General features: G+C 38.2%; 2 protein-coding genes across 2 annotated transcripts; both read left to right on the top strand.

The window, feature by feature from the left end:
- Positions 1-1,760: 1,760 nt before the first annotated feature.
- LOC103510243 (ADP,ATP carrier protein-like) lies at positions 1,761-20,975 on the top strand. Its single transcript, XM_026824328.1, has 5 exons — positions 1,761-1,769; positions 3,501-3,817; positions 4,458-4,692; positions 5,100-5,334; positions 20,887-20,975. The coding sequence occupies exons 1-5, from the start codon at positions 1,761-1,763 to the stop codon at positions 20,973-20,975; spliced, it is 885 nt and encodes a 294-aa protein (XP_026680129.1).
- On the top strand, positions 20,665-24,092 carry LOC103510252 (ADP/ATP translocase 3-like). Its single transcript, XM_008474904.2, has 2 exons — positions 20,665-21,302; positions 23,968-24,092. The coding sequence occupies exons 1-2, from the start codon at positions 21,152-21,154 to the stop codon at positions 24,090-24,092; spliced, it is 276 nt and encodes a 91-aa protein (XP_008473126.1). The 5' UTR covers positions 20,665-21,151.
- Positions 24,093-24,898: the final 806 nt, after the last annotated feature.

Below are 24,898 nucleotides of genomic sequence, written 5' to 3' on the forward strand. Positions count from 1 at the left end.
TAGAGCAGCTGAAAGTATTGAGTTAGCAAATATTAAATGACAGAGACTTAAATCATAGCAAACTGTTGAATGATGACCAAAATCTATTTGTCCATATTCACAATGTGATGGTACAAAAAGCTCAACAGGCCTGATGACAGATTGTTCCACCCCAAGTTTACCAAGTTATTTTAGGCTTGATTCCTATCACTTTGGGGAAGGAAGGAAATGCTCAAATGCTTTTATTTAGGACCTAGTCCTTGTGGGTAATTGGGTATATGGGTAGAATATTGTATTTCATTGTTCAATTTACCTAATTATGGAATGAATTTACTACTTTCACTACATTTCCTTATTTGGTTCTCCTTTGGGATAACTTCAATGTAGGCAGAGTTGTGCAGTGTATATTTGTATAAGGTAAGCATGTACTGTACCTGCATTGTTATCATTTTGTACTGTACAAACTAGGTACATATTATAGGAACTACCTACAGTATTGTTTAGAGAAGGATAAAAACTGTCTGTGCTGATGAAAGTTCAAAGGTTACATTTTTCAAGCTAACCTAGTTACCCAGTTGTTGGGTTTTACTTTCCCTACTTGTTTCTTTGTAGATAACGTTTTTCTCCTATGGACTTAACTCTTATTGCAACATACTTATCAGTCATAAATGTTTTCTTATTATTATTTTTTTAGTCCTACAAAGTACATACAAGTGGTTGGGTGCAAGAGTTCCCTCAGGAGAACCTTAAGTACCACTTAAAGCCTAGTTCTTTTTTTTTCTGGCTTGACTTTGAAACCTCACCTAAGAAAGCATGACTGGCCTGTTAGGATTTTAATTTTGACCGAAGGGGCTAAAGATTCATGTTGAAAAGATCATTGACTTCTGGAAGATAAACATGAATCTGTAGTCACAAACCTAGCTCCATGCTAAACAGTACCTACAGTATTGTTTAGAGAAGGATAAAAACTGTCTGTGCCAATGAAAGTTCAAAGGTTACATTTTTCAAGCTGACCTAGTTAGCCAGTTGTTGGGTTTTACTTTCCCTACTTGTTTCTTTGTAGATAATGTATTTCTCCTATGGACTTAACTCTTATTGCAACATAACTACTTATCAGTCATAAATGTTTTCTTATTATTATTTTTTTAGTCCTACAAAGTACATACAAGTGGTTGGGTGGAAGAGTTCCCTCAGGAGAACCTTAAGTACCACTTAAAGCCTAGTTCTTGTTTTTTTTTCTGTCTTGACTTTGAAACCTCACTTAAGAAAGCATGACTGGCCTGTTAGGATTTTAATTTTGACCCAAGGGGCTAAAGATTCATGTTGAAAAGATCATTGACTTCTGGAAGATAAACATGAATCTGTAGTCACAAACCTAGCTCCATGCTAAACCATTTGTTAACTAACAGGTACAGTCCAGGCAGTCTTGGAATTGTCTGATTCTATTGAGCTACAATGCTACATCACATATTTTGTTGGTTGTTAAATCATGTTTGTATAGGTAGGTATGTCATACGAAATTTACTCTCAACATGTGTGTGGGGAGATTGCCAAGGTCATTCAAATATCTGTCTTCTGTATTAACACAGAATGATATTCGTGTTTTACTTGTATCCTAGTAGGTATAATGTGACTGTTTTTTGTGATCTATGGTGAATTGGATCATTTTGTGTTTCCATTTCCTTACTGGGCTGTTAAGCTTAATGGGACATCTTGGTCTGAACTCTAAGCTAACAGTCTAAATTAATTACTACTTGTAGACTTGCTGTCTTTGACATAGCATGCCTATTGCCTGTAGTAATCTGTAGTATGTCTCTCAGACAGATCAGAAGAGACAGAAATACTGATCTTTGGTTAATATGACGAGCATTGATATATTTACCTATCCGTACAGTTTATAATGATGAAATCATTTATTGTTTGGGAATCTCTCTTACATTGAGAATGATGAATACAATAATGATCTGAATGAACTGTGCTTTCTTGAAACTTGAAACAAATTTAATGTATTTTGACACCTTGTAAGTTTTGTATGAATTATTTTGAACTATTACAATTGATTACAATTTTCTGAACAGTTTATCATGATGAAATCATTTTATTGTTTGGGAATCTCTCTTACCTTGAGAATGATGAATACAATAATGATCTGAATGAACTGTGCTTTCTTGAAACTTGAAACAAATTTAATGTATTTTGACACCTTGTAAGTTTTGTATGAATTATTTTGAACTATTACAATTGATTACAATTTTCTGAACAGTTTATCATGATGAAATCATTTTATTGTTTGGGAATCTCTCTTACCTTGAGAATGATGAATACAATAATGATCTGAATGAACTGTGCTTTCTTGAAACTTGAAACAAATTTAATGTATTTTGACACCTTGTAAGTTTTGTATGAATTATTTTGAACTATTACAATTGATTACAATTTTCTGAACAGTTTATCATGATGAAATCATTTTATTGTTTGGGAATCTCTCTTACCTTGAGAATGATGAATACAATAATGATCTGAATGAACTGTGCTTTCTTGAAACTTGAAACAAATTTAATGTATTTTGACACCTTGTAAGTTTTGTATGAATTATTTTGAACTATTACAATTGATTACAATTTTCTGAACAGTTTATCATGATGAAATCATTTTATTGTTTGGGAATCTCTCTTACCTTGAGAATGATGAATACAATAATGATCTGAATGAACTGTGCTTTCTTGAAACTTGAAACAAATTTAATGTATTTTGACACCTTGTAAGTTTTGTATGAATTATTTTGAACTATTACAATTGATTACAATTTTCTGAACAGTTTATCATGATGAAATCATTTTATTGTTTGGGAATCTCTCTTACCTTGAGAATGATGAATACAATAATGATCTGAATGAACTGTGCTTTCTTGAAACTTGAAACAAATTTAATGTATTTTGACACCTTGTAAGTTTTGTATGAATTATTTTGAACTATTACAATTGATTACAATTTTCTGAACAGTTTATCATGATGAAATCATTTTATTGTTTGGGAATCTCTCTTACCTTGAGAATGATGAATACAATAATGATCTGAATGAACTGTGCTTTCTTGAAACTTGAAACAAATTTAATGTATTTTGACACCTTGTAAGTTTTGTATGAATTATTTTGAACTATTACAATTGATTACAATTTTCTGAACAGTTTATCATGATGAAATCATTTTATTGTTTGGGAATCTCTCTTACCTTGAGAATGATGAATACAATAATGATCTGAATGAACTGTGCTTTCTTGAAACTTGAAACAAATTTAATGTATTTTGACACCTTGTAAGTTTTGTATGCACAAATAGACCATCTATCATTTTCATAGATTTTCAGGCGACAACGCTTCCAATGTGACACGGACATTAAAGGTAGAAACACACTACTATCACTCTCACGTAACGTGATAGTGTGTTTCTATCTTAAGTCCCATCACTAAGACCTTAGCAATTATATAGTGACGTTTACCGTCTATCAAAGCATTAAGTAGCGTCCACACTATGTCGATCTGACATTTGTCCTTAACCCCCAAAACCTTCGTGTTGCAGGCATGGTCGACTGTTTCGTGCGCATCCCCAAGGAGCAGGGCTTCGGCGCCTACTGGCGTGGTAACATGGCCAACGTCATCCGGTACTTCCCCACCCAGGCCCTCAACTTCGCCTTCAAGGACAAGTACAAGCAGATCTTCCTGGGCGGAATTGACAAGAGTCAGTTCTGGGCCTACTTTGCCGGAAACTTGGCGTCGGGCGGTGCCGCTGGAGCCACCTCCCTCTGTTTCGTCTACCCCTTGGACTTTGCCCGTACCAGGTAAGAGAGGTTTCCTTCTTTCTTTTGCTCTCTTTTAAGGTGTTTTACTCTGGATTACCAGGTCGTTCGAGCTGGTTTGGTTAAATTAGATACTTTTTTTTCACTTATCTCATTTTTTCGAGTTTATTGCAGCATGTAATATGCAGTCCCTAAAGTGTTAAATTCATATCAGGTTTTTTACGTACTTGAAACATAATCATGCCTTGCCTTTTCCTCTTGTTCTGTTAAATGATGACCAATATCTATTTGTCCATATTCACAATGTGATGGTACAAAAAGCTCAACAGGCCTGATGACAGATTGAATTCAAATTCTCAACTAAACTAAGGTGAATAGGAAATCACATCAGTTTTTCTTCTTCACGAGCCTAGGTTATATGCACCTCTTGGCCTCTTTCTCTGAGGAAGTCGTCGCAAGTCGCAATGCCCACTGGTAAAACGCGTTTCGTGAAACCCGCACATAAGGTTAACAGCCGTCAACACAGAGCAGTGCACTTTGGTGAAACTGAGTTTCATGAAACTCACTGTGTATTGACAGATGAAACACGCAGGTTTGACAAAACGCGTTTCACGAGTTTGTATTGTACCTAAAACTTCGTTCGTTGAATCAACACCATCAATTCCAATTTGTTTGCTTTTAGACTGGGTGCTGACGTCGGTAAGACTGGCGGCGCTCGCGAGTTCACCGGTCTGGGTGACTGTCTGACCAAGATCTTCAAGTCTGACGGTATTGTGGGTCTGTACCGTGGATTCGGAGTGTCCGTGCAAGGTATCATCATCTACCGCGCCTCCTACTTCGGTTTCTTCGACACGGCCAAGGGAATGCTGCCCGATCCCAAGAACGCTGGCTTCCTCGTCTCGTGGGGTATTGCCCAGGTCAGTGTGCCCTACTTTCCTACTGTCGGTCTCTTTTTAGGATTTGAAACAAGCGTAGGGAAAACCTGGAGAATTACTGAGGAAGTTCACCAGTTTTATGACCAAGATTCTTTTAGCATAATAAATTATTCTCACTTTAATAAACACAAAAAATCTACTTCCTGATTCTGGTCCCTCTCCTGCCTTTTGATCTGTATTTAGTCGGCATACCCGGTTGGTTGTGGAATGTGAAAAGTTGTGGTAATCCTGCCTTAAAAGTCACACATACGAGTATTAGATTAGATTTTTCATTTGGATTAAAAGATGTAAAATGGCATGAACAACCTGGTATTCCAGATGTATGAAGAAGAAGAAGAAGAAGAAAAAAAAATGTGTGAAATAAAATAAATGGTTTTGTTTCTCATCAGGTTGTGACAACTGTGGCCGGTATTGTGTCCTATCCCTTCGACACCGTGAGAAGACGTCTGATGATGCAGTCTGGACGTGGCAAGTCTGAGATCGTCTACAAGGGCACCCTCCACTGCTGGGCCGTCATCGCCAAGACTGAAGGTAAGAACCGGTTGTCTTTATTTTTCAAGAGGTTTGATAGAGGAAACTGTAAGAACAGAGTAATTTTAGTCCCGAAATCGAAGAGAAGACAGGGTAGGAGAAAGCCAGTTGTTTCGTGAACGACATTATAGTGTGTCCAGAATAAAATGTTCGGAACGAAACAGCGACCGTGTCATGAGGGCGTCAATATTTCTCATGCCATGTCATGAACGCGTGTTGAGCGTGCCAGGTAACATGCATTACCCTCTACATGTAACATGCCTACAGTTTCTCATACCCTCTATGCCCCTGTGAGTACCTAATGTATTATCTAATCTATTCCAAACATCTCGCCCGTGCGATAAGGCCTTGAATCTACGAAACGAAAATCTGGTCGTGTACAACACACGACTGTTGATTGCACTTCGTAAGAAAAATAATATTAATTTTTCGGACTTGGAAATTTTTCGATAGAGAAATAAAACTGACCTTTAACTCTCATATATCCTTAAAGAAATGGTTAAAAAACGTTGTCTGCGGTTAGTATCTGAATGGGTGACCGCCCGAGTTTTACAAAATTATTTCAGTCGCATCCTTAGAACCAGAGTAGGGGGAAAAAAATACAAAAATGGTCTTCGTTTTACTACAAAGTACTTACTCGTACAAACCCGTTCTTGAGATCTTTTCATAGTTTGTAGGTAAGAGTTTATGTACAGACCATGGACTAAAACGGATATTTCTAATTTCTACCCGTTGCCCGATTTTGAAAACTTGGACCAATTCCAATACAAATTACCTACAATGACATTGATAGGTCCCCTATACTTGGTGTAATGGAAAGTAAAAGCGAGAAGTACAGACCTAAATACATTTGGCAAACATTGAGTTTGTACTCTGGACAGTAGGACAGTTTTGGTCGCTTGATAGGGGGTTATTTTGTGTAGGTCATATAGGGATTCCTTTATTTGAACACTTATTATACAAAAGGTCTTCTTCTGACTCATTTTATACCACTGGGATTCGAACTGCAATCCCTCTCAGGGCCGGATTAGCCCCCCGCGGGGCCCGGGGCAGTTTCAAAGGCGCGGGGCCCCCAGTTTGGGCTGATCGAACTTGAAATTTTCACACGACTGTTGATTGCACTTCGTAAGAAAAATAATATTAATTTTTCGGACTTGGAAATTTTTCGATAAAGAAATAAAACTGACCTTTAACTCTCATATATCCTTAAAGAAATTGTTGAAAAAACATTGTCTGCGGTTGGTATCTGAAGGGCTGACCGCCCGAGTTTTACAAAATTGTTTCAGTCGCATCCTTAGAACCATAGTAGGGGAAAAAAAAATACAAAAAATGGTCTTCGTTTTACTACAAAGTACAAACTCGTTCTTGAGATCTTTTCATAGTTTGTAGGTAAGAGTTTATGTACAGACCATGGACTTAAACGGATATTTCTAATTTCTACCCGTTGCCCGATTTTGAAAACTTGGACCAATTCCAATACAAATTACCTACAACGACATTGATAGGTCCCCTATACTTGGTGTAATAGAAAGTAAAAGCGAGAAGTACAGACCTAAATACATTTGGCAAACATTGAGTTTGTACTCTGGACAGTAGGACAGTTTTGGTCGCTTGATAGGGGGTTATTTTGTGTAGGTCATATAGGGATGCCTTTATTTGAACACTTAATTATACAAAAGGTTTTCTTCTGACTCATTTTATGCCACTGGTATTCGAACTGCAGTCCCTCTCGATTATGATTCAAAGGCATGCCGCTCATTTGGAGCGTAGTCGCGCGACTTAGAGTAGCGCGAAGTCGGCTGCAAAACCAAACTTGTGAAAACGATACAAAGTTCATAAAGGTTCTCTATCATTTCCATAGTTTTGGTTTTGCAGCCGACTACGCGCTACTCAAAGTCGCGCATTTATGTGTGCAATGTGAGACCAGCCTAAGTAATACAGCGTTGGATGCCGCGGAACTAAGCATCGTCGTGCGTGGTTATCATCTGGACAGGTGACGGACGGGACACATCACGCCCTAATCAACTGTTTCGCGGTGCACTCAGCCTCGTGACGACAAAATTCTTGAAATCCCAGCAAAACGGTCAGACTTTGACCTAGATTGTGCAAAGTGGCTGGCCCTAGAGCTGATAACAAAGAAGGCATGTACCTACACCACACGCTTAGAGAGAAAAAAAAAAACTGCCTACGTAAAGCTTCAACGTGTAAACAGCCCATTAAAAAAGTTGGAAAATAGTAATAAAATTATTAAAGAAAATAATCAATAATAGTGATTAAAATAGGTAGGTACATAAGTAGATACCTACCCATCTACTTATGTACTTTTAATTAATTAATTATGTACTAGCCTTTTCTATGGAGAAATACATCAAAAGGTAAAGTATAGGGGTACCTAATTGCCGAGCGATAAAATTTTATTGGGATCAAAAACCATGGGATATCAGTTGTATTTGTAACATCTGTTGTAGTTGTAAAAGGATGTTATCGGGGATATTTCGACTGAACGGCGTATGTACCAGGGGCCTGTTTCCGAAAGGAATGACTTGGAGATTATAAAACCTACAAACATTGGGAGCTGGATTATTGACATATTTGGAAAATCCTACTACAATGCTGCAGTGAGCACCAAAGTTGGGATATAATAACACAAAGAAACGGGATTTATTTATTTATAACTACAGTACCGCAATTGCCCCATTCACTAAGGCCCGGGACTGCAAGTCCCTGTTGAGGTTCAGTGGTCAACTAATGTGGACTTGCCAGCCTACTTAGCTTAGTTGGTAGTGCGTCTGCCTTTTAAGCGCTAGGCCGCGGGTTCGATTCCCGCCCGGGGCGGATTTTATCCTCTCTAACAATTCTTGTACAGGTACAGTTCAGGTAGTCTTGGAATTGTCTGATTCTATTGAGCTACATCACATATTTTGTTGGTTGTTAAATCATGTTTGTATAGGTAGGTATGTCATACGAAATTTACTCTCAACATGTGTGTGGGGAGAGCTAGCCGTTCCGAGAACGAACGACAAGGTTGTTTAGGATAAAATTTGCCTTAGGCGGGAATCGAACCCACGACCTAATGGTTACAAGGTAGACCTCCAAGCTAACTAGGCTGGGCTAAGGTTTTGTCCCAGGGGGGTCTTATTCTGCATTCGGCGATAACTTGTCAGTCTCCTAATCTCACATTAATCATGATGAATCTCACTCAGTCTGAGTGGGACCGAGAAAAGCAAGCACGCGATTCCCTGATCCCGCGGTTGCCCGGTTTTCGGAACGTGTGATACCACAACTAAATATTCTTCGCGAACTATTTTTTCCCAAACACGTTTATAGGTCTAGATTTCGGCGCAAAGAAAATTCAAGGGGGTATCAACGACGGCCATGATTTAGAACGCTTTGAATATAAAATTAAACAAATTACATTCGTATAAGTAAGAAAGTATAATATACCGTCTTACATAGTGATATTCCTAGAATTAAAATACATTGTTAAATAATGAAGAAGTGTTAATAAAAAAAGTACGGCTAGCCTGAATGGCTGTGAGCAATAAACTCAATTATGATTTATTTATTTGTATTTTAGTTGCAATAGAAATTTTAACACCCTCTGTTTTAGCATTTTCTTAGATACCCTTCTGTTTCCTAGGGGGATTTTTAGACTCTCGCCTTTTGATCTTTTAACTTTTATCAATAGTTGAGCGAACGACACTTGTTTTTCCAGTACCCCCCTACTCTTCTTATAATGTTCAGGATTTTTTCTTTCCAAAGATAACTCTTGGACATTCGTAAATTTTGCACGCGGCATCCCCCCCTCTATTCTAGATAAATGTTACATTTTAAAAAATAAAAAAAAATATAACCAAAAAAAGAGTAAAAATTTAAATAATTATAATAAAAAAATAGGCTAATAATAAAAAAAATATAACCAAAAAAAGAGTAAAAATTTAAATAATTATAATAAAAAAATAGGCAAGAAAAAAGCGATCTATGAAATGTGTTTTTGTTGATTTTATTTTGAACATTGGAAATGTCGGTCCTGAACAAGGGTATCGATTTTCCGGTCCTAACAACTGTCCTTTATCTGTTGTTTCGATTCCTCTTTTTTCTTATAAAAATTTGAAAATGTATAGAGAATATTTTTGTTTGGAATTGTATGTTTCTTGTATTCAAAATAAAATTGATCAAAACCATTTTTTAGATTTTTAAAATTTAATCAGATGTGTTTTTCTTATGGACTATTTAGTGATGACAATTGAGCACGAATCACACACGTTGTGTATCCTATCCGAATAGGACTGTTAAGTCCTTTGACCTTTTGAAATCCTACGTCTCTTTTTCACGCGTGAGTAATATACGATATAGAAATCGACGCGAAGAACTAGGGTTAAAGCTCCTGGGGGAATTCAACCATGTACATAATCTATATAAATAAAATTGTAGATTTGTCTGTACATTGCTTAGAATCGTGAAATTTTTAGTTATTCTTACTCCTTATGCATCTCATTTTGAGATTTGTCTGAATTGTGAGTGTGACATATTTGTCTAGCTCGTTTGAAATAGCAAGTTAGCAAGACGTTTGTACACTCTGTTTCATTGCCATCCAATCTAGTCCTTTTTTACACACATCTCTACTAGTTTAAACTGGATATGAGTTTATAACACGGATTTGTAGATACCTATGATACCTCTTAATAAAGGATGGTCAATTAAAGCATGTGATTCTTGATGCACTCGCATAGTGCTAGTATGTTGTTGTGTTATTTTTGATAAATTAGGAATAAACTGTTAAATGATGACTAAATCTATTTGTCCATATTCACAATGTGATGGTACAAAAAGCTCAACAGGCCTGATGACAGTATTCCTCATGTGGGGGTGTGTTTGTGTGTGTGGTGGTCCCGTACAAAGGACGGGTCAACCACTAGTAAATTATATTAATCAATGACCTTATACATTGAACATTGTCAAATGTAGAGGAGTTTATTAATCGTCAAATAATAAATATAAAATGTTGAATTTGGTTTCATTCTTCGAGAGTTATGGGGGAAAAACAGAACTACCTAATAGGTACCTCTACATAAAAAAATGAGGAAAAATCATCGAGTTAAAACTTAGAACTTGTTTCTTTTGTTCATTTATTTTACAGATTTGTTCATTTCAGATCTTCCATACACCTAGGTACTTGGGTTTAGCCATTCTACTGCGCATAAGTTTATTTTAACTTTCTGAATCACCTCCTCGCTGAATAGGTTACAAAGATTGGCAGGTCTACAAAGCAACACCATACAAGAGAAAAATGAAACAGACTTGAAACGTCGACGTGAATACCAAATTACAATATCTAATCACTCTCCAAATCGCATGCTAGGTTCTACTGTTCTACATAGGTATATTATAAAATCATATTAACTGTGAGAGTGCTCGGAAACTATGCCCGAACGTTCTCTAAGTGTTCTCAGAGCTAACATGTGATTAATTAATTGATTATAGACTGGGAGATAACATTTACTTACCTACCCTCGTACCCCTTTATATATAGATAGTAGGTACCTACAGATCCATCAAAGAAGGAATGAGCCAGTTTGGATTTTTTCAAGGTCGATTTAAAAGTTTCCAAGAACTTCCTTGTTACTTCAACGTTGGGAGTATGGGCGGAGACATTGTAATTATTTGTCTTTACACCACTTACCGATGTCTTGTCTTCTTCTTCTCCTCCTCCTTCGTCTTCTTTACATGGCAGTATAATGCTTTTCAACTTCCTACGAAGGTTATAGTAACAGTCTTTATAACCTCGCCTCCTTTCGAGGGCTTTCAACCAATTCTTCAATTAGACAGCAACGTGATAGGTACCTACCTGTCCTGTCGGTCACCCATCCAGGACACTCCACGCTCAACTTCAGTGTTCTTAGGGACCTGAAGCATCCACCTTGACAAAGCTTTACTTTAATATTGATTTTCAGTTCCCTTCGTCTTGCTCGTTATCTAGGAGTTTTTACGTCAGTGATTTGGTTAGTGACTCAGCTAACACAATAATAATAGTCCTTTGTAAGAGGGATCTGGAACTACAGAGGTCTCATCTTCCTGAAATTGAAGATGGTAGGACAGGATCGGAGAAAGCCAGTTATCCCAAACCTCATCTGTTCAGTAAAAAAAAAAAAAAAAAAAAAAAAAATTCTTGGGGGGAAAAAAAAAAACAATGGCGGCCCACCACTTTTAGGATCGGAGAAACCCAGTCATGCATCCCAAACCTCATCTATTCAGTAAAAAAAAGTGGCCTAGCACTTTCAAGACAGATATGCTACTCTTCAAGTCCATTACTTGGATACCTATAAGTGCCTATATGACATGTTTCAGTCCTGTGCGAGCATTATAAATAAGCACTATACAGGGTGTCCCGCGAACGACTGTACAACGCTTGAGGGTTGATGTAGGACCTAAAGGGCTACCAGAAAAAGCTATAGAACTTAGTTTGATTGCATCAATGTCCTTTTATGATGGGCTATAAAAGGTCATAATATACTGAATGGACTTTGAGCATGCTACGACACAGACAAAGATTCTAATGTAGATAGGTAGTAGGTGTTTTCATTGTTGATGTGTGTCCAAACATAGTTGACCGGCTGATCGATCGACGAGGCGAATCTATGTTATCGAGGCAGTGTGGATGGTTCAGTCGACATCGATCTATGTGTGGACACCCTTTTACAAAATGAAATTGGCTTTTTTTACGCGTGTAAATATGTCCCCATAGGAACTGATATATTGGACGTGCCATCACCGCTGGCCATGGGATAGAAATTATTGATATCATTTCGTCAATGTTCAAACATTGTTCGAATAGATTGGAACACACTTGACTCGTTCCTCACCAATATTTTGACCCTTGAACCACAACATAAAGAAAGCTGAAATTTGGTAGGAATATTCCTTTTATGGTCTAGGTGTGCAATAACAAAGGATTTTGCGAAAATTTCAACCGATCCTGAGATATGATCAATTTTTGATCGCTAAAATCTCCACCATATAAAGTCGGCGAAAATTATGGTGAAACAATGAAACAGTTCACCCCGTACCTCGCCGCAGTCAAAAATAAACCCTCCATTCACGTGTTTTGCTTTCCGACGTCTCATTATTGTGTTTGAAAAAATAAATCTTGGCCCGAAATATTTTTTTTTCGCCTGCCCGTGTGAGGAGTCATGTGACCCGTTGGGACCTTTCTCGTCAGAACACTTGAAGGTAAGCCCGATTCTCACCCTGCCTTGGTGGTGTAGTGGTCGAGACGCTCTGCCCCGTACCTCGCTGCAGTCAAAAATAAACCCTCCATTCACGTGTTTTGCTTTCCGACGTCTCATTATTAAAAAATAAATCTTGGCCCGGAATATTTTTTTTTTTTTTCGCCTGCCCGTGTGAGGAATGATGTGACCCGTTGGGACCTTTCTCGTCAGAACACTTGAAGGTAAGCCCGATTCTCACCCTGCCTTGGTGGTGTAGTGGTCGAGACGCTCGACTGGTAAACAGGAGGGCGGGGGTTTGATCCCAGCCGAGGCATTGAATTTTATACTCATTTACTTGAGAATTCAACCAAATTATAATAGAGCTCTTTGGGTTAGGTGATAGAGAGAGAGAGAGAATTGGGGTAGGATAGGAGAAAGCCAGTTTTGAATGAACCTTATCTGTTTGGGATAAAGTTCGCCCCGGGCAATAATAATTGAACTCGCGACTTAGCGCTTACAAGGCGTCCACCCTCCAAGCTATCTCTATCAAATTTTGCTTCACCTGTTACGTCTCACAATGTTTGGGATAAAGTTCGCCCCGGGCAACAATAATTGAACTCGCGACTTAGCGCTTACAAGGCGTCCACCCTCCAAGCTATCTCTATCAAATTTTGCTTCACCTGTTACGTCTCACAGGCAGAAAGACAGCGCTCAGTAAAATTTCATTTGTTTTTAACTCTCACTCGTAGGTATTTAAGATAACATTAGAGCAAATTTCAATTCATAATTCATTCGCTTTGGAGATAAAAAGATGCGCTCTGGTTTATTCTTTCGGTTTTTGTGTGGGAAGTGGTGGGAGCGGTAGGTAAAATAAATGGGAACCTTTTGGTTAGGGGTTTAACATCTCTGAATTTTGGTCTTTGGTATCTATATGTATGCTCGTACATACGTATGACGGTCATCGGCTATTAAAGCCCTATTACTGCGATCTGATTAGATTCTTTGTGAATTTACTCCTCACTTCTTTCTGGCTTTTTTAAAAGAGGTTTTTTTTTAAGAGGTTTGATAGAGGGAACTGTAACCGCTAAGGTCTTATCGTCCCGAAATAGAAGAAAGAAAGAAAACAGGATAGGAGAAAGAAGATAGGATAGGAGGCTGGCCTCTCCGAGAACGAACATTATCCGTTCAGGATTAAATCCGCCCCGGGCGGGAATCAAACCCACGGTGCCACGGCCTAGCCCTTATAAACTTTTTAAAAGAGGTTTTTTTTTTTAAGAGGTTTGATAGAGGAAACTGTAACTGCTAAGGTCTTATCGTCCCGAAATAGAAGAAAGAAGGAAGACAGGATAGGAGGTTGGCCTCTCCGAGAACGAACATCATCCGTTCAGGATTAAATCCGCCCCGGGCGGGAATCGAACCCACGGCCTGGCCCTTATAAACAAGTCAGACGCGTTACCAACCAAGCTAACTAGGCTGGCTATTTTTTTACTTTCTTCCTTTTAATGGTCGTTTTTTTTATTTATTTATTTTTTTATTATTTTTTTTTTTATTTTAGAGGTTTGACAAAGGGATAAACAAGTTAGACGCGTTACCAACCAAGCTAACTAGGCTGGCTATTTTTTACTTTCTTCCTTTTAATGGTCTTTTTTTTTAGAGGTTTGACAGAGGGAACTGTATCTGCTATAATCTTACAGGATAGGAGAAAGCCAGCCGTTCCGAGCGGGATTCCGGAGCAAAGCGACAGAATTCAGCTAGTATCTACATAATTTTATGATATAACACTAGCACATACAAAGGTAGGTATGTAGATGTAGGTACTATAACTATGTACTTACCTATCTATCTCCAGATAGTAATATATCTGGTGACCTTGACGGCCTAACTTAATATTTCCTACATTCACATCTCCAGAATACCTATAAAGGATTGAGAAGAAGATGATACCGGTTTTGGATTAGATTGATGAATAAATTAAATATTAAACAGTCTCAAGTTTTAACGAGAATTTCCTAGGTACATAGATATGTGCCTATGCCAGCCTGAATTCCAAAATTATCGGGATCTGCCTTGTAAGTGCTAGGTCGCGGGTTCGATTCCTGGGCAGGGCGGATTTAATATTAAACAGGTAAAATTCGTTCTCGGAACGGCTGGCTTTCTCCTATCCTTTCTTCCTTCTCTCTTCCATTTCGGGACGATAAGAAAGGCTAGTACATAGGTACCGATGTAGGTACTGAATATTTGGCAGATTTAAAGCAATCTTGCTTGAAGAAATTGTGCAAAAACGAATGTTTTAGATGCCGCCTGCTATTTATTACGGAGTTTCTCGCTATGGTCTTACAGGATAGGAGAAAGCCAGCCGTTCCGAGCGGGATTCCGGAGCAAAGCGACGGAATTCAGCTAGTATCTACATAATTTTATGATATAACACTAGCACATAGATAGGTAGGTATGTAGTTGTTAGCTACTATAACTATGTACTTACCTATCTATCTCCAGATACTACTGTATATCTGGTGACCTTGACGGCCTAACTTGATATTTCCTACATTCACATCTCCAGAATATAAAGGATTGAGAAGAAGATGATACCGGTTTTGGATTAGATTGATGAATAAATTAAATATTAAACAGTCTCAAGTTTTAACGATAATTACCTACATATGTGCCTACGCCAGCCTGAATTCCAAAAATTATCGGGATCTACCTTGTAAGTACTAGGTCGCGGGTTCAATTCCTGGGCAGGGCGGGTTTTATATTAAACAGGTAAAGTTCGTTCTCGGAACGGCTGGCTCTCTCCTATCCTGTCTTCCTTCTCTCTTCGATTTCGGGACGATAAGAAAGGCTAGTACATAGGTACCGATGTACTGAATATTATTTGGCAGATCTTGCTTGAAGAAATTGTTCAAAAACGAATGTCTTAGATGCCGCCTACTATTTATTACGGAGTTTCTCGTATATGCAATGTGTGTATTTTTTACGTTCCTTATCCTCTGCACCGTTTTTTATTTCATTTTTAGGTAGGTATTATATTTTTTTCCTTCCAAAATCGGACAAAAAATCCAGAGGGACGATACTGAATTTCGTGCCAAAACCGGTTTCCTTTACCGACTTCTGTCTGATCGGTATCGGACTACTTCAGTACAGATGCCAGCGGGAGGGAATTTGGTTTCATTCTTCGAGAGTTATGGGGAAAAACAGAAATACCTAATACCTAATAGGTACCTACCTACCTCTACATAAAAAAAATGAGGAAAAATCGTCAAGTTTAAACTTGGAACTTGTTTCTTTTGTTCATTTATTTTACAGATTTGTTCATTTCAGATCTTCCATACACCTATTTGGGTTTAGCCATTCTACTGCGCATAAGTTGTTTATTTTAACTTTCTGAATCACCTCCTCGCTGAATAGGTTACAAAGATTGACAGGTCTACAAAGCAACACCATACAAGAGAAAAATGAAACAGACTTGAAACGTCGACGTAAATACCAAATTACAATATCTAATCACTCTCCAGATCGCATACAATAATGCTAGCTTGTATAAACTCATGTTCTGCCTGTGAGAGTGCTCGGAAACTAGGCCCGAACGTTCTCTAAGTGTTCTCAGAGCTAACATGTGATTTATTCATTATAGACTGGGAGATAATATTTACTTACCTACCCTCGTACCCCTTAGTCTATAGATAGTAGGTACCTATAGATCCATCAAAGAAGGAATGAGTCAGTCTGGATTTATTCAAGGTCGATCTAAAAGTTTCCAAGAACTTCCTTGTTACTACAACGTTGGGAGTATGGGCGGAGACATTGTAATTATTTGTCTTTACACCACTTACCGATGTCTTGTTCTTCTTCTTCTTCTCCTCCTCCTCCTCCTTCGTCTTCTTTACATGGCAGTATAATGCTTTTCAACTTCCTACGAAGGTTATAGTATCAGTCTTTATAACCTCGCCTCCTTCCGAGGGCTTTCACCCAATTCTTCAATTAGACAGCAACCTGTCCTGTCGGTCACCCATCCAGGACACTCCACGCTCAAATTCAGTGTTCTTAGGGACCTGAAGCATCCACACCTTGACAAAGCTTTCACCTTTTATATTGATTTTCAGTTCCCTTCGTCTTGCTCGTTATCTTGGAGTTTTTACGTCAGTGATTTGGTGTCTCCACTAATATCAGTGGAGACGCCAAATCACAAATTGAGAAGTATTTTTTTTTTCTTTTTTTTTATTTTTAAACAAGGTTTTAGAATAGGTACCTACCTGGCTAGATTAGAAAAAAATTGAGAAAGTGAATTTCTGTTTGGTTGTAATCATTTGATCAGACTAGAGAGAAGAGAAAGAGAAGTAAGAGTTAGAACCGCTCAGTGATTCAGTTCTTATTCAGGTGACCGATTTGAAATTTCGTCGTCGTCCAAAAAAAAAAGTAAAATAGTTTCGTAAACCACGGCGATTTTACGATTTGAAATAGGTAATTTTTTGAAGCTTTTTAAATACTTTTACGTGCTGATTTGACGTAAAAAATACTCGTATCTTGACAACCATCACGGTTTTTCTTGGGAGTGAGATTTTTGTGACGTGACGTGTTTTTGGCGAATAGTGCTGTGGAAACGTAAAAAAATCGGTTTTTTAATTTTCTGTGTATGTAATATTGTTAAAAAATTCCCCCCTTTTTGTGTTTTTTTGATATTCATAGCAGGAATAGAAATTAACTTCCAAGAATAAGGATCCAAAAAATACCAACATTAGGTACCTATACCCATCAATAATAGGTGTCAGTATCGATCGTATGTATTTGTATTTTGTAAAAGATAGTCTACCACACTTTATGTCTTATTTTTGCGAAATAGGTAGGTACCTAATACGGCTACAGGAGTCTACACCTAAAGCCTACAATCCAGAAAGATACCTGGGCACATAAATTCTACATGGACACACATTAGGTAAACGTCAAACAATATAGGTACCACTATCGTACATGGATGAGTAGATGGTACCACGATACATAGAAAGTACATTTATAGGAATTTGAAGGTATTCGACTTAGAACTTAGAACCCACTTTCACCAAAGTTAATTTTTAATCTTTAAGGTAACATATTATTATTATTATTTAACAAATAAGACGGAAGAAAATAGCCTATCTATTAACAGAGTTAATTATCTGGTAGGTAGGTAGGTACATTATTTCGATGAATTGCTGTAGATTTGGCATCTCCACTAATTGATAGAAATGAGTCTAGGTATAGCTACTCGTACAATTAAGGAGCGCGGTAGCGCTCCGCCCCGCCAAGTCAAGAAAGTTTGACCGCGCTTTTTATATTATAAAATCAAAATCCATTCACATTTCACACACTGATCGCTCTATCTCCTGAACCACAACACATAGAAAGCTGAAATTTGGTAGGAATATTCTTTTTATGGTCTAGGTGTGCAATAAGAAAGGATTTTGCGAAAATTTAAACCGATCCTGGGATATGATCAATTTTTGATCGCTAAAATCTCCACCATATAAAGTCGGCGAAAATTATGGTGGAACAATGAAACAGTTTGTTAGTCAACGCATTTTCCCCTTTTTAGTTTGTAACAAACAGTCGTTAAAACCTTATCGCAGCAGAATGAATGTTATCTTTTTTTTCTGAAAGGGTTTCATAGAGGGAACTATAATAAAACAACCAAGGAGGTCTTATCTTCTTAAAATCGAACAGAAAAGAAGTCAGTCGTACTAAAAAAAAAAAACGTTATATACTTATTACAAAGCTCGCCATAAGCGGGAATCGAACCCGCGACCTAGCGCTTACAAGGCAGGCGCGCGCTACTCTCCAAGCTAACTAGGCTGGCGATGATTGTTATCACTCTCATCAGTAGTGACCAAGTTTTTTTTTTTTTTTTTTTTTTTTTTTTTTTTTTCCCCAAAAAAGAGGGGAAGGGGGGTTGGGGGTCCTTTGAGCACTTACAAGGCAGGCGCGCTACTCTTCAAGCTAACTAGGCTGGCGATGATTGTTATCACTCTCATCACTAGTGACCAAGTTTTTTTTTTTTTTTTCTCTCCAGTAAAAGGAGGCAAGGACGTTGATGGTACCTTGACGTTCGCAGGACGACCTTGTAAAAATTAGCTTTCTTTTACTTGGCGTCTTCATAGATTGATCATTTTGAGACCCAGGTTGTAAGCCTCACAATAGTACCTACCCATAGCAGCTTCTGCAGCTTGCCTAGTAAACTTAAAGGGTAACACGTCTTCCTTGTAAGCCCTAGGTTTCGGGTTTGATTCTTGCCCGGGCCGTATTTTATCCCAAACAGATAAGATTTTTTTCGGGGAGGCTGATGGCTTTCTCCTATCCTGTTTTCCTTCTCTCTTCACTTTCGGGAAGATAAGACCTTGCCATCAGTTACCGTTCGCTCTATCCAAGCTCTTAGGAAAAAAAATATATAATAATAATATAAAAAAATAAAGGTTCAAGCTGTTTTGCAGTGGTAGGTAGTATTTAGGTACCTTTTTTTTTAACTAGGCTGGCAATATTACATGTCTGATGGTACTGCGAATTGGCTAGCACAACCTGTGTGATAGATCCAAACGGTCACTCGTATTCTATTCTATTCTAATAGATCCAGTCTAGTTAGCTTGGGGACTAGAGCGTCTGCCTTGTAAGCGCTAGGTCCTGAGTTTGAGTCCCTCTATCAAACCTCTTGAAAAAAGTTATAGATGGTCAGAAGCTTGCGTTCCAAATCATTTGCTTCATAAACCGGGTGGACTGGTGTCATTTGTGTGATAGATCCAAACGGTCACTCGTCCAGTCACCAACCACGCTCCACGACTCTTACGTATCGTTGACCTTTTAGTGTGTGACGTCATTTGTGAAGTGAATTTAGGTAGGGGGTTAGTCTCTTACAAAAAACCGTATCTTTCTCTTGAATGACAACAAAAAATAGCAAATGGCATAATGGACCTACATTTATACAAGGATAAACGAATAGATGTTTTAACGATCATTAATAAATATCAGGTTGGCAAATACCAAAGTATCTTTACATACCTACATAGGAATACCAAAGTACCTACAGAGATAGATATGTATAGCTATTATGCAGCGAGGTAGGTAGGTACCTACTACCTATAACTTCTTAATAACCAAGAATACTTATTAAAAGTGAAACTTGTCATTAGAGACATTAGAACTATTTATAACCACGGTGTATCATTCATAAATATGTAGATAACAAGAAGAGTTGATTCTCATAGTCGACCAAAATTTGCAGTCCATAATTCAGAGGGTCCGTTTTAGGTTCTCCTTTCTCTGCTCTCATGATAGTCCTGATACAGGTACCTACTTCACTCGAAATACAGGATAAACATACGTAGGATCTCATAAATTAATCAAAAGCTCATCAAATCTGATAAAATCTTCTCTATGAGCAAACGAGCAGAATATAGCTACTTACCTCACCTATGTACAGAACGTTAAAAAATAAAACGTTGCATACCTACTCATCAATATTCATGTTAGAAAGCGCAAAAAATGAGAGCAGTGGACCGCGGAATATTCCAAAGTAATTCGTCTGATCCAGTAAAGTTTAATTAGCAAAATAATTGAACAAACGAAGTGAATTTTAAGTTTTTAACTCTGCGATTTTGCATTTTCAGTTTGTCTATTTCTCTATTTATTTTGTTCGACAGTAACTTTCTTATACTCCTATCTCCTATGAATAGGTAGTCTATCTATTTATATGCATTACTATCTAACTTTGACGCGCGTAATTTGGCGTCTCCACTGAATTCAGATGGTAATTGATTTTAATTTTAGATCGCCAGGCCAGGGCTAAATTGGTAACTGAACACAAAAGGTAATAACAAACACACTGAAGACTGAATAGAGATGGCGCGTCATTTTGAGATTTTTACGTCTGGTGTATTGTTTGGTCAAAAGATAAAATATCCAAAAATAACCACTCAATACTTAGAACCACTCAATAGAAAGACCCCTCAATAGAATAAGTTGGATAATACATATCACCTAAAAAAATCGAAAATTCCCAGAATAAATTTATCTCTTCCTTTGTATTGTACCTATCTAACTAATCTAACCCATACAGAAGACCAAACGATCGATAACTAGGATGTCCCAGGGTTTTGAACGTTGTGGATTATGCAATGTTTATTCTTTATGTCGTCATATTAGCTAACACTCTGTCAATACATCTTCTCAGTACTTTAATTTCACTTTTTAATTCAACAACTCACTAAAAACGTATTCTACAGAATTTGATATCTAGATAATATAATATTAATAGGTAGTATTACAATTTCAGAGGAACCTCCATAAGTTATCCGCGTTTAACATAGCTGTTTGGGTTGATATGTTATTCGAAGAACAGTTAACACAGGATTTCGAAGTAGCGAACTTGAAATTCTCGTCAAAAACATTCAAGTGATCAACATTCATTCCCCAGGGACGTCCAAATGTCCGCTTTCCAGTGCTAGTTCCACTTCAGTTATCTTCCTTACTGGAAACTTCTTGAAGACGCGTCATCTTGGCTGAAAACACCTTGTTTGCACTGCCAGTATAGGACTGAAAAGTCCTTTCCAGGGCTAGTTATCCTCTCTGGAAACTTCTTGAAGACGTGTCATCTTGGCAGCAGAGGGCTGAAAAGTCCCTGATCATGTTCCGGTCTTAGTCAACCTCAGGACATTCACAGGAACTGACGGTCCGACAATATGGGTGGCCAGAGCGATTTCGTACACGACTTTGTGGTTGGTGGCATAGCGGCCACGATCTCAAAGACCACAGTCGCCCCTATAGAACGAGTCAAGATCCTCCTCCAGATTCAGGATTCGAGCAAGAACATTGCCGCTAGACGATATCGAGGTAAGAATTTTATCGTTTTTCTTCTTCTCCTCCTCCTCCTTCTTCTTCTTGACAGATTTGATTGCGGGAACTGTAACTGCTAAGGTCTTATCGTTCCGAAAGCGAAGCGAGAACAAGCACAGGATAGGAGAAAGCCAGTCGTTCCGAGAACGAACCTTATCTGTTTAGGATAACTTCGCCCCCGGTGTGGGAATTGGACCCGCGGCCTAGCTCTTACAAGGCAGAAGGTGTTTCCAGGTACCAACCACACGCAGCGGTACATGCTTCAGGCGTCAGGACTAAAGAGTCTTATTACCCCAGTAGTACGCTACGTACTAAGAGTATTATACATATACCTAGGTCTTTCAGAAGATTGATATTCTGGGCATCTTCATGTGAACAACTTCAGATGTTTGTCTCATATATGTAAATATCATACACGGTCCATTCATCTTCGGGTTTAACGGACCAGGTGACATACCTACCAACCTAACTGTAACGGTAACACCATTTGGTGTCATTCACACTCCACACCCAATAATACGAAATACGCGATACCCACCTAACTGTTGCGTTTCTCTTCTTGACCTACCCTGTAGCGTACTTCTTCGACCATCACATACTATACAAGTATACATTATAATTAACATTACTACCTATAGGTATGAATAGATTGAAAGACGAAGAAGAAGAACACGAAGAAGAAGAAGAAGAAGAAGAAGAAGAAGAAGAAGAAGAAGAAGAAGAAGAAGAAGAAGAAGAAGGAAAAAGCGGTGTAAAGTGAGTAAGGCTGGTGTTTTACGGTCGAGTGTACTGGCGGGCGGAAAACACTGCCTTTACATCTCAAGCCAATAAATTATACCGGTATTACCAATATACCAATTTATTATGACGGTTTCACCGACGTATTATACCAATTTTCCACCGGTTTGAACGGTGCTTTAGGTCTGTTGAACCTCCTCATTTATTTGGGAGGGAGGTGGTACCTATGAAACAACATAATATCAGAAGGAACATTTTAATTTGATTACATTGACCACTTCTCTATTTTTTTTTTTTTTTTTTTTTTTTAAGAGGTTTGACAGAGGGAACTGTAACTCTAGGGTCTTATCGTCCCGAAATCGGAGAGAGAAGGAAGACAGGATAGGAGAAAGCCAGCCGTTCCGAGAACGAACATTATCCCATCAGGATAAAATCCGCCCCGGGCGGGAATCGAACCCACGGCCTAGCGCTTACAAGGCAGACGCACTACCAACTAAGCTAACTAGGCTGGCAGGGTACAAGTTTTGTATAGTGTTTGAACGACTGAATTGGCTCCATGACCATCAACGAATCCAAATCAAAACATGAACTTATTTTGTGGTGAAACCCCATTTACAATTTTCAAGTGAATCAGTGTACATATCATCATTAAGAGCCTCCTTTACCATTATTTACCACTCATCAATAATTTTACTGGTAATGCCGCCACTGGTCGCAACTCGATTAAAGGAGGTAGCCCCTTAACTGTCCTCATGAGGCTGACTGTACCCCAAACTCCAAGGACAGAGCCCAAATAAACTCGAAACCGACGGAAATGAAAAATTCGACCTCACGATGTCCGTCCTCGTCAAAAACATCTATTCCAAGGGACAGAGTGAGGACCTCTGTCGTCAATATTATCTATAGATAACCCAACTTCCAACAACCTACAGATTACTACAGAAACACGTCAGGAATTTTTGTACTCTCACAGACACGAGGGTTCCCTAACTCATGGTATCCTCTGATTCTGAGATACTTTGGTAGAGAATGTTCACTTTCACCTGTGACCATACGTTAGCTCGCGGCAAGTACCTGTGTTGACCCTAGCCTAGCGTATTGAATAGTCGAGATTCTCGAGTCCGGGATTCGTGACCCCGTCTCAAGCAGAGAAATATAGGTCACGGCATCTGTTGTGACGAATGTACCTATGTGGGTCCTGGTGATGTTTCGACTGAAACGACACGACGTATAAATAACGCACCTTGCGTATCTCTCTTTGGATCTTATTGAAAAAAAAAAAAAAAAAAAACATGTAAAACATAGCAGCTTGCCTTGTAAACTTGAAGGGTAACACGTCTGCCTTGTAAGCCCTAGGTTTCGGGTTTGATTCTTGCCCGGGGCGTATTTTATCCCAAACAGATAAGATTTTTTTTTTCGGGGAGGCTGGCTTTCTCCTATCCTGTTTTCCTTCTCTCTTCACTTTCAGGACGATAAGACCTTGCCAGTTACCGTTCGCTCTATCCAAGCTCTTAGGAAATAAAATATTTAGAACACTTTAATAGATACAAATAAAAAAAAATAATAATAATAATAATAATAAAAATAAATAAAATAAAGGTTCAAGCTTTGGGTGTTGCTGACTTTTTTCCACCTCACTTAGCCTGGGTGAGGTTAAAGTAAGGAGATGGGTAGCTTGTTGCCTAATAGAAGGTGAAACCCTAAAAACCTCATCAGTTACCTATATATACTGACAGTGCCAGCCTCGAAGGCGCAAGATCCCGCTGTTTCAATTCCCGCCCGGGGCGAACTTTATTTACAAGGTTTGTTCTCGGAACGGCTGGCTTAGCTATAATAATATGTACGTATTATAGTGGCGTTAAACCCCTTGAACAAAATTCATTATTGAAAATATCTCACTTAACTTCTCTCTTTTCTTCCCCAGGGATAGGCGACTGTTTCGTGCGGATTCACAAGGAACAAGGCACGCTCTCGTTCTGGCGCGGCAACTCCGCCAACATTTTGCGCTACTTCCCGGCGCAGGCGCTAAACTTCGAATATTGGAACTAAAATTGTAAGAAATACAAATATATTATTTTTATTAAAACATTTTACAATACTTCCAGGAGTTATTTTTATTATTTTTTTTTCATCTTGTTTAAGAACAATAAATTTACAAAGACAAAAAATATGTAGATAGTTATGGACACCTTCTGCAGAATAAATTATGACTTAGTTGCTCTGTAAACTCTACATTAAGGAAAAAGCGATCTGTTTTTATTTCCCCCTATTGATTTTAATTTGTTTTACCAAGTGTTGTGCATACCCTTGAAAGTTCTAACTTTTTAATATGATTTATTATTATTTATGCAGAGTGTAATTTTGTATAGCACGAAGGAATAGGGACGTTTTATATAAAAAAAAACGTCACATTTAGCATTTCGTTATCAAAAGTTATGACTGTTATGATGTAATATTACAGGAGAAGAACCTTCAAAAACATTGCATAACTATTATAATAGTTGGTGTGACGGCAAAATATTGCGAAATATAAAGGCCGAGGCAGCACGCGGGCCGAGTAAGCACGCGATAACCCTGTCATCGATCCGGATACCAACCTCGCACTACGTTGCTTAACTTCAGTTATCTATTAGGAACTGGTTTACAGTGACTCAGCTAACACAATAATAATAGTCCTTTGTAAGAGGGATATGGAACTACAGAGGTCTCACCTTCCTGAAATTGAAGATGGTAGGACAGGATCGGAGAAACCCAGTCATGCATCCCAAACCTCATCTATTCAGTAAAAAAAAGTGGCCTAGCACTTTCAAGACAGATATGCTACTCTTCAAGTCCATTACCTGGATACCTATAAG

The sequence above is a fragment of the Diaphorina citri genome, unplaced genomic scaffold, assembly GCF_000475195.1.
Source record: "Diaphorina citri unplaced genomic scaffold, Diaci psyllid genome assembly version 1.1 scaffold26, whole genome shotgun sequence".
Taxonomy (NCBI): Eukaryota; Metazoa; Arthropoda; class Insecta; order Hemiptera; family Psyllidae; genus Diaphorina; species Diaphorina citri.

Excerpts from the sequence above, each read along its gene's own strand:
- LOC103510243 (XM_026824328.1), top strand. Across the intron at positions 4,693-5,099 it reads TCTCGTGGGGTATTGCCCAG|GTTGTGACAACTGTGGCCGG; the intron begins GTCAGTGTGCCC and ends GTTTCTCATCAG. Across the intron at positions 5,335-20,886 it reads GAAATCGAAGAGAAGACAGG|GGACGTCCAAATGTCCGCTT; the intron begins GTAGGAGAAAGC and ends TTCATTCCCCAG.
- LOC103510252 (XM_008474904.2), top strand. The coding sequence starts at position 21,152 with ATGGGTGGCCAGAGCGATTTCGTACACGACTTTGTGGTTGGTGGCATA. Across the intron at positions 21,303-23,967 it reads TGCCGCTAGACGATATCGAG|GGATAGGCGACTGTTTCGTG; the intron begins GTAAGAATTTTA and ends TTTCTTCCCCAG.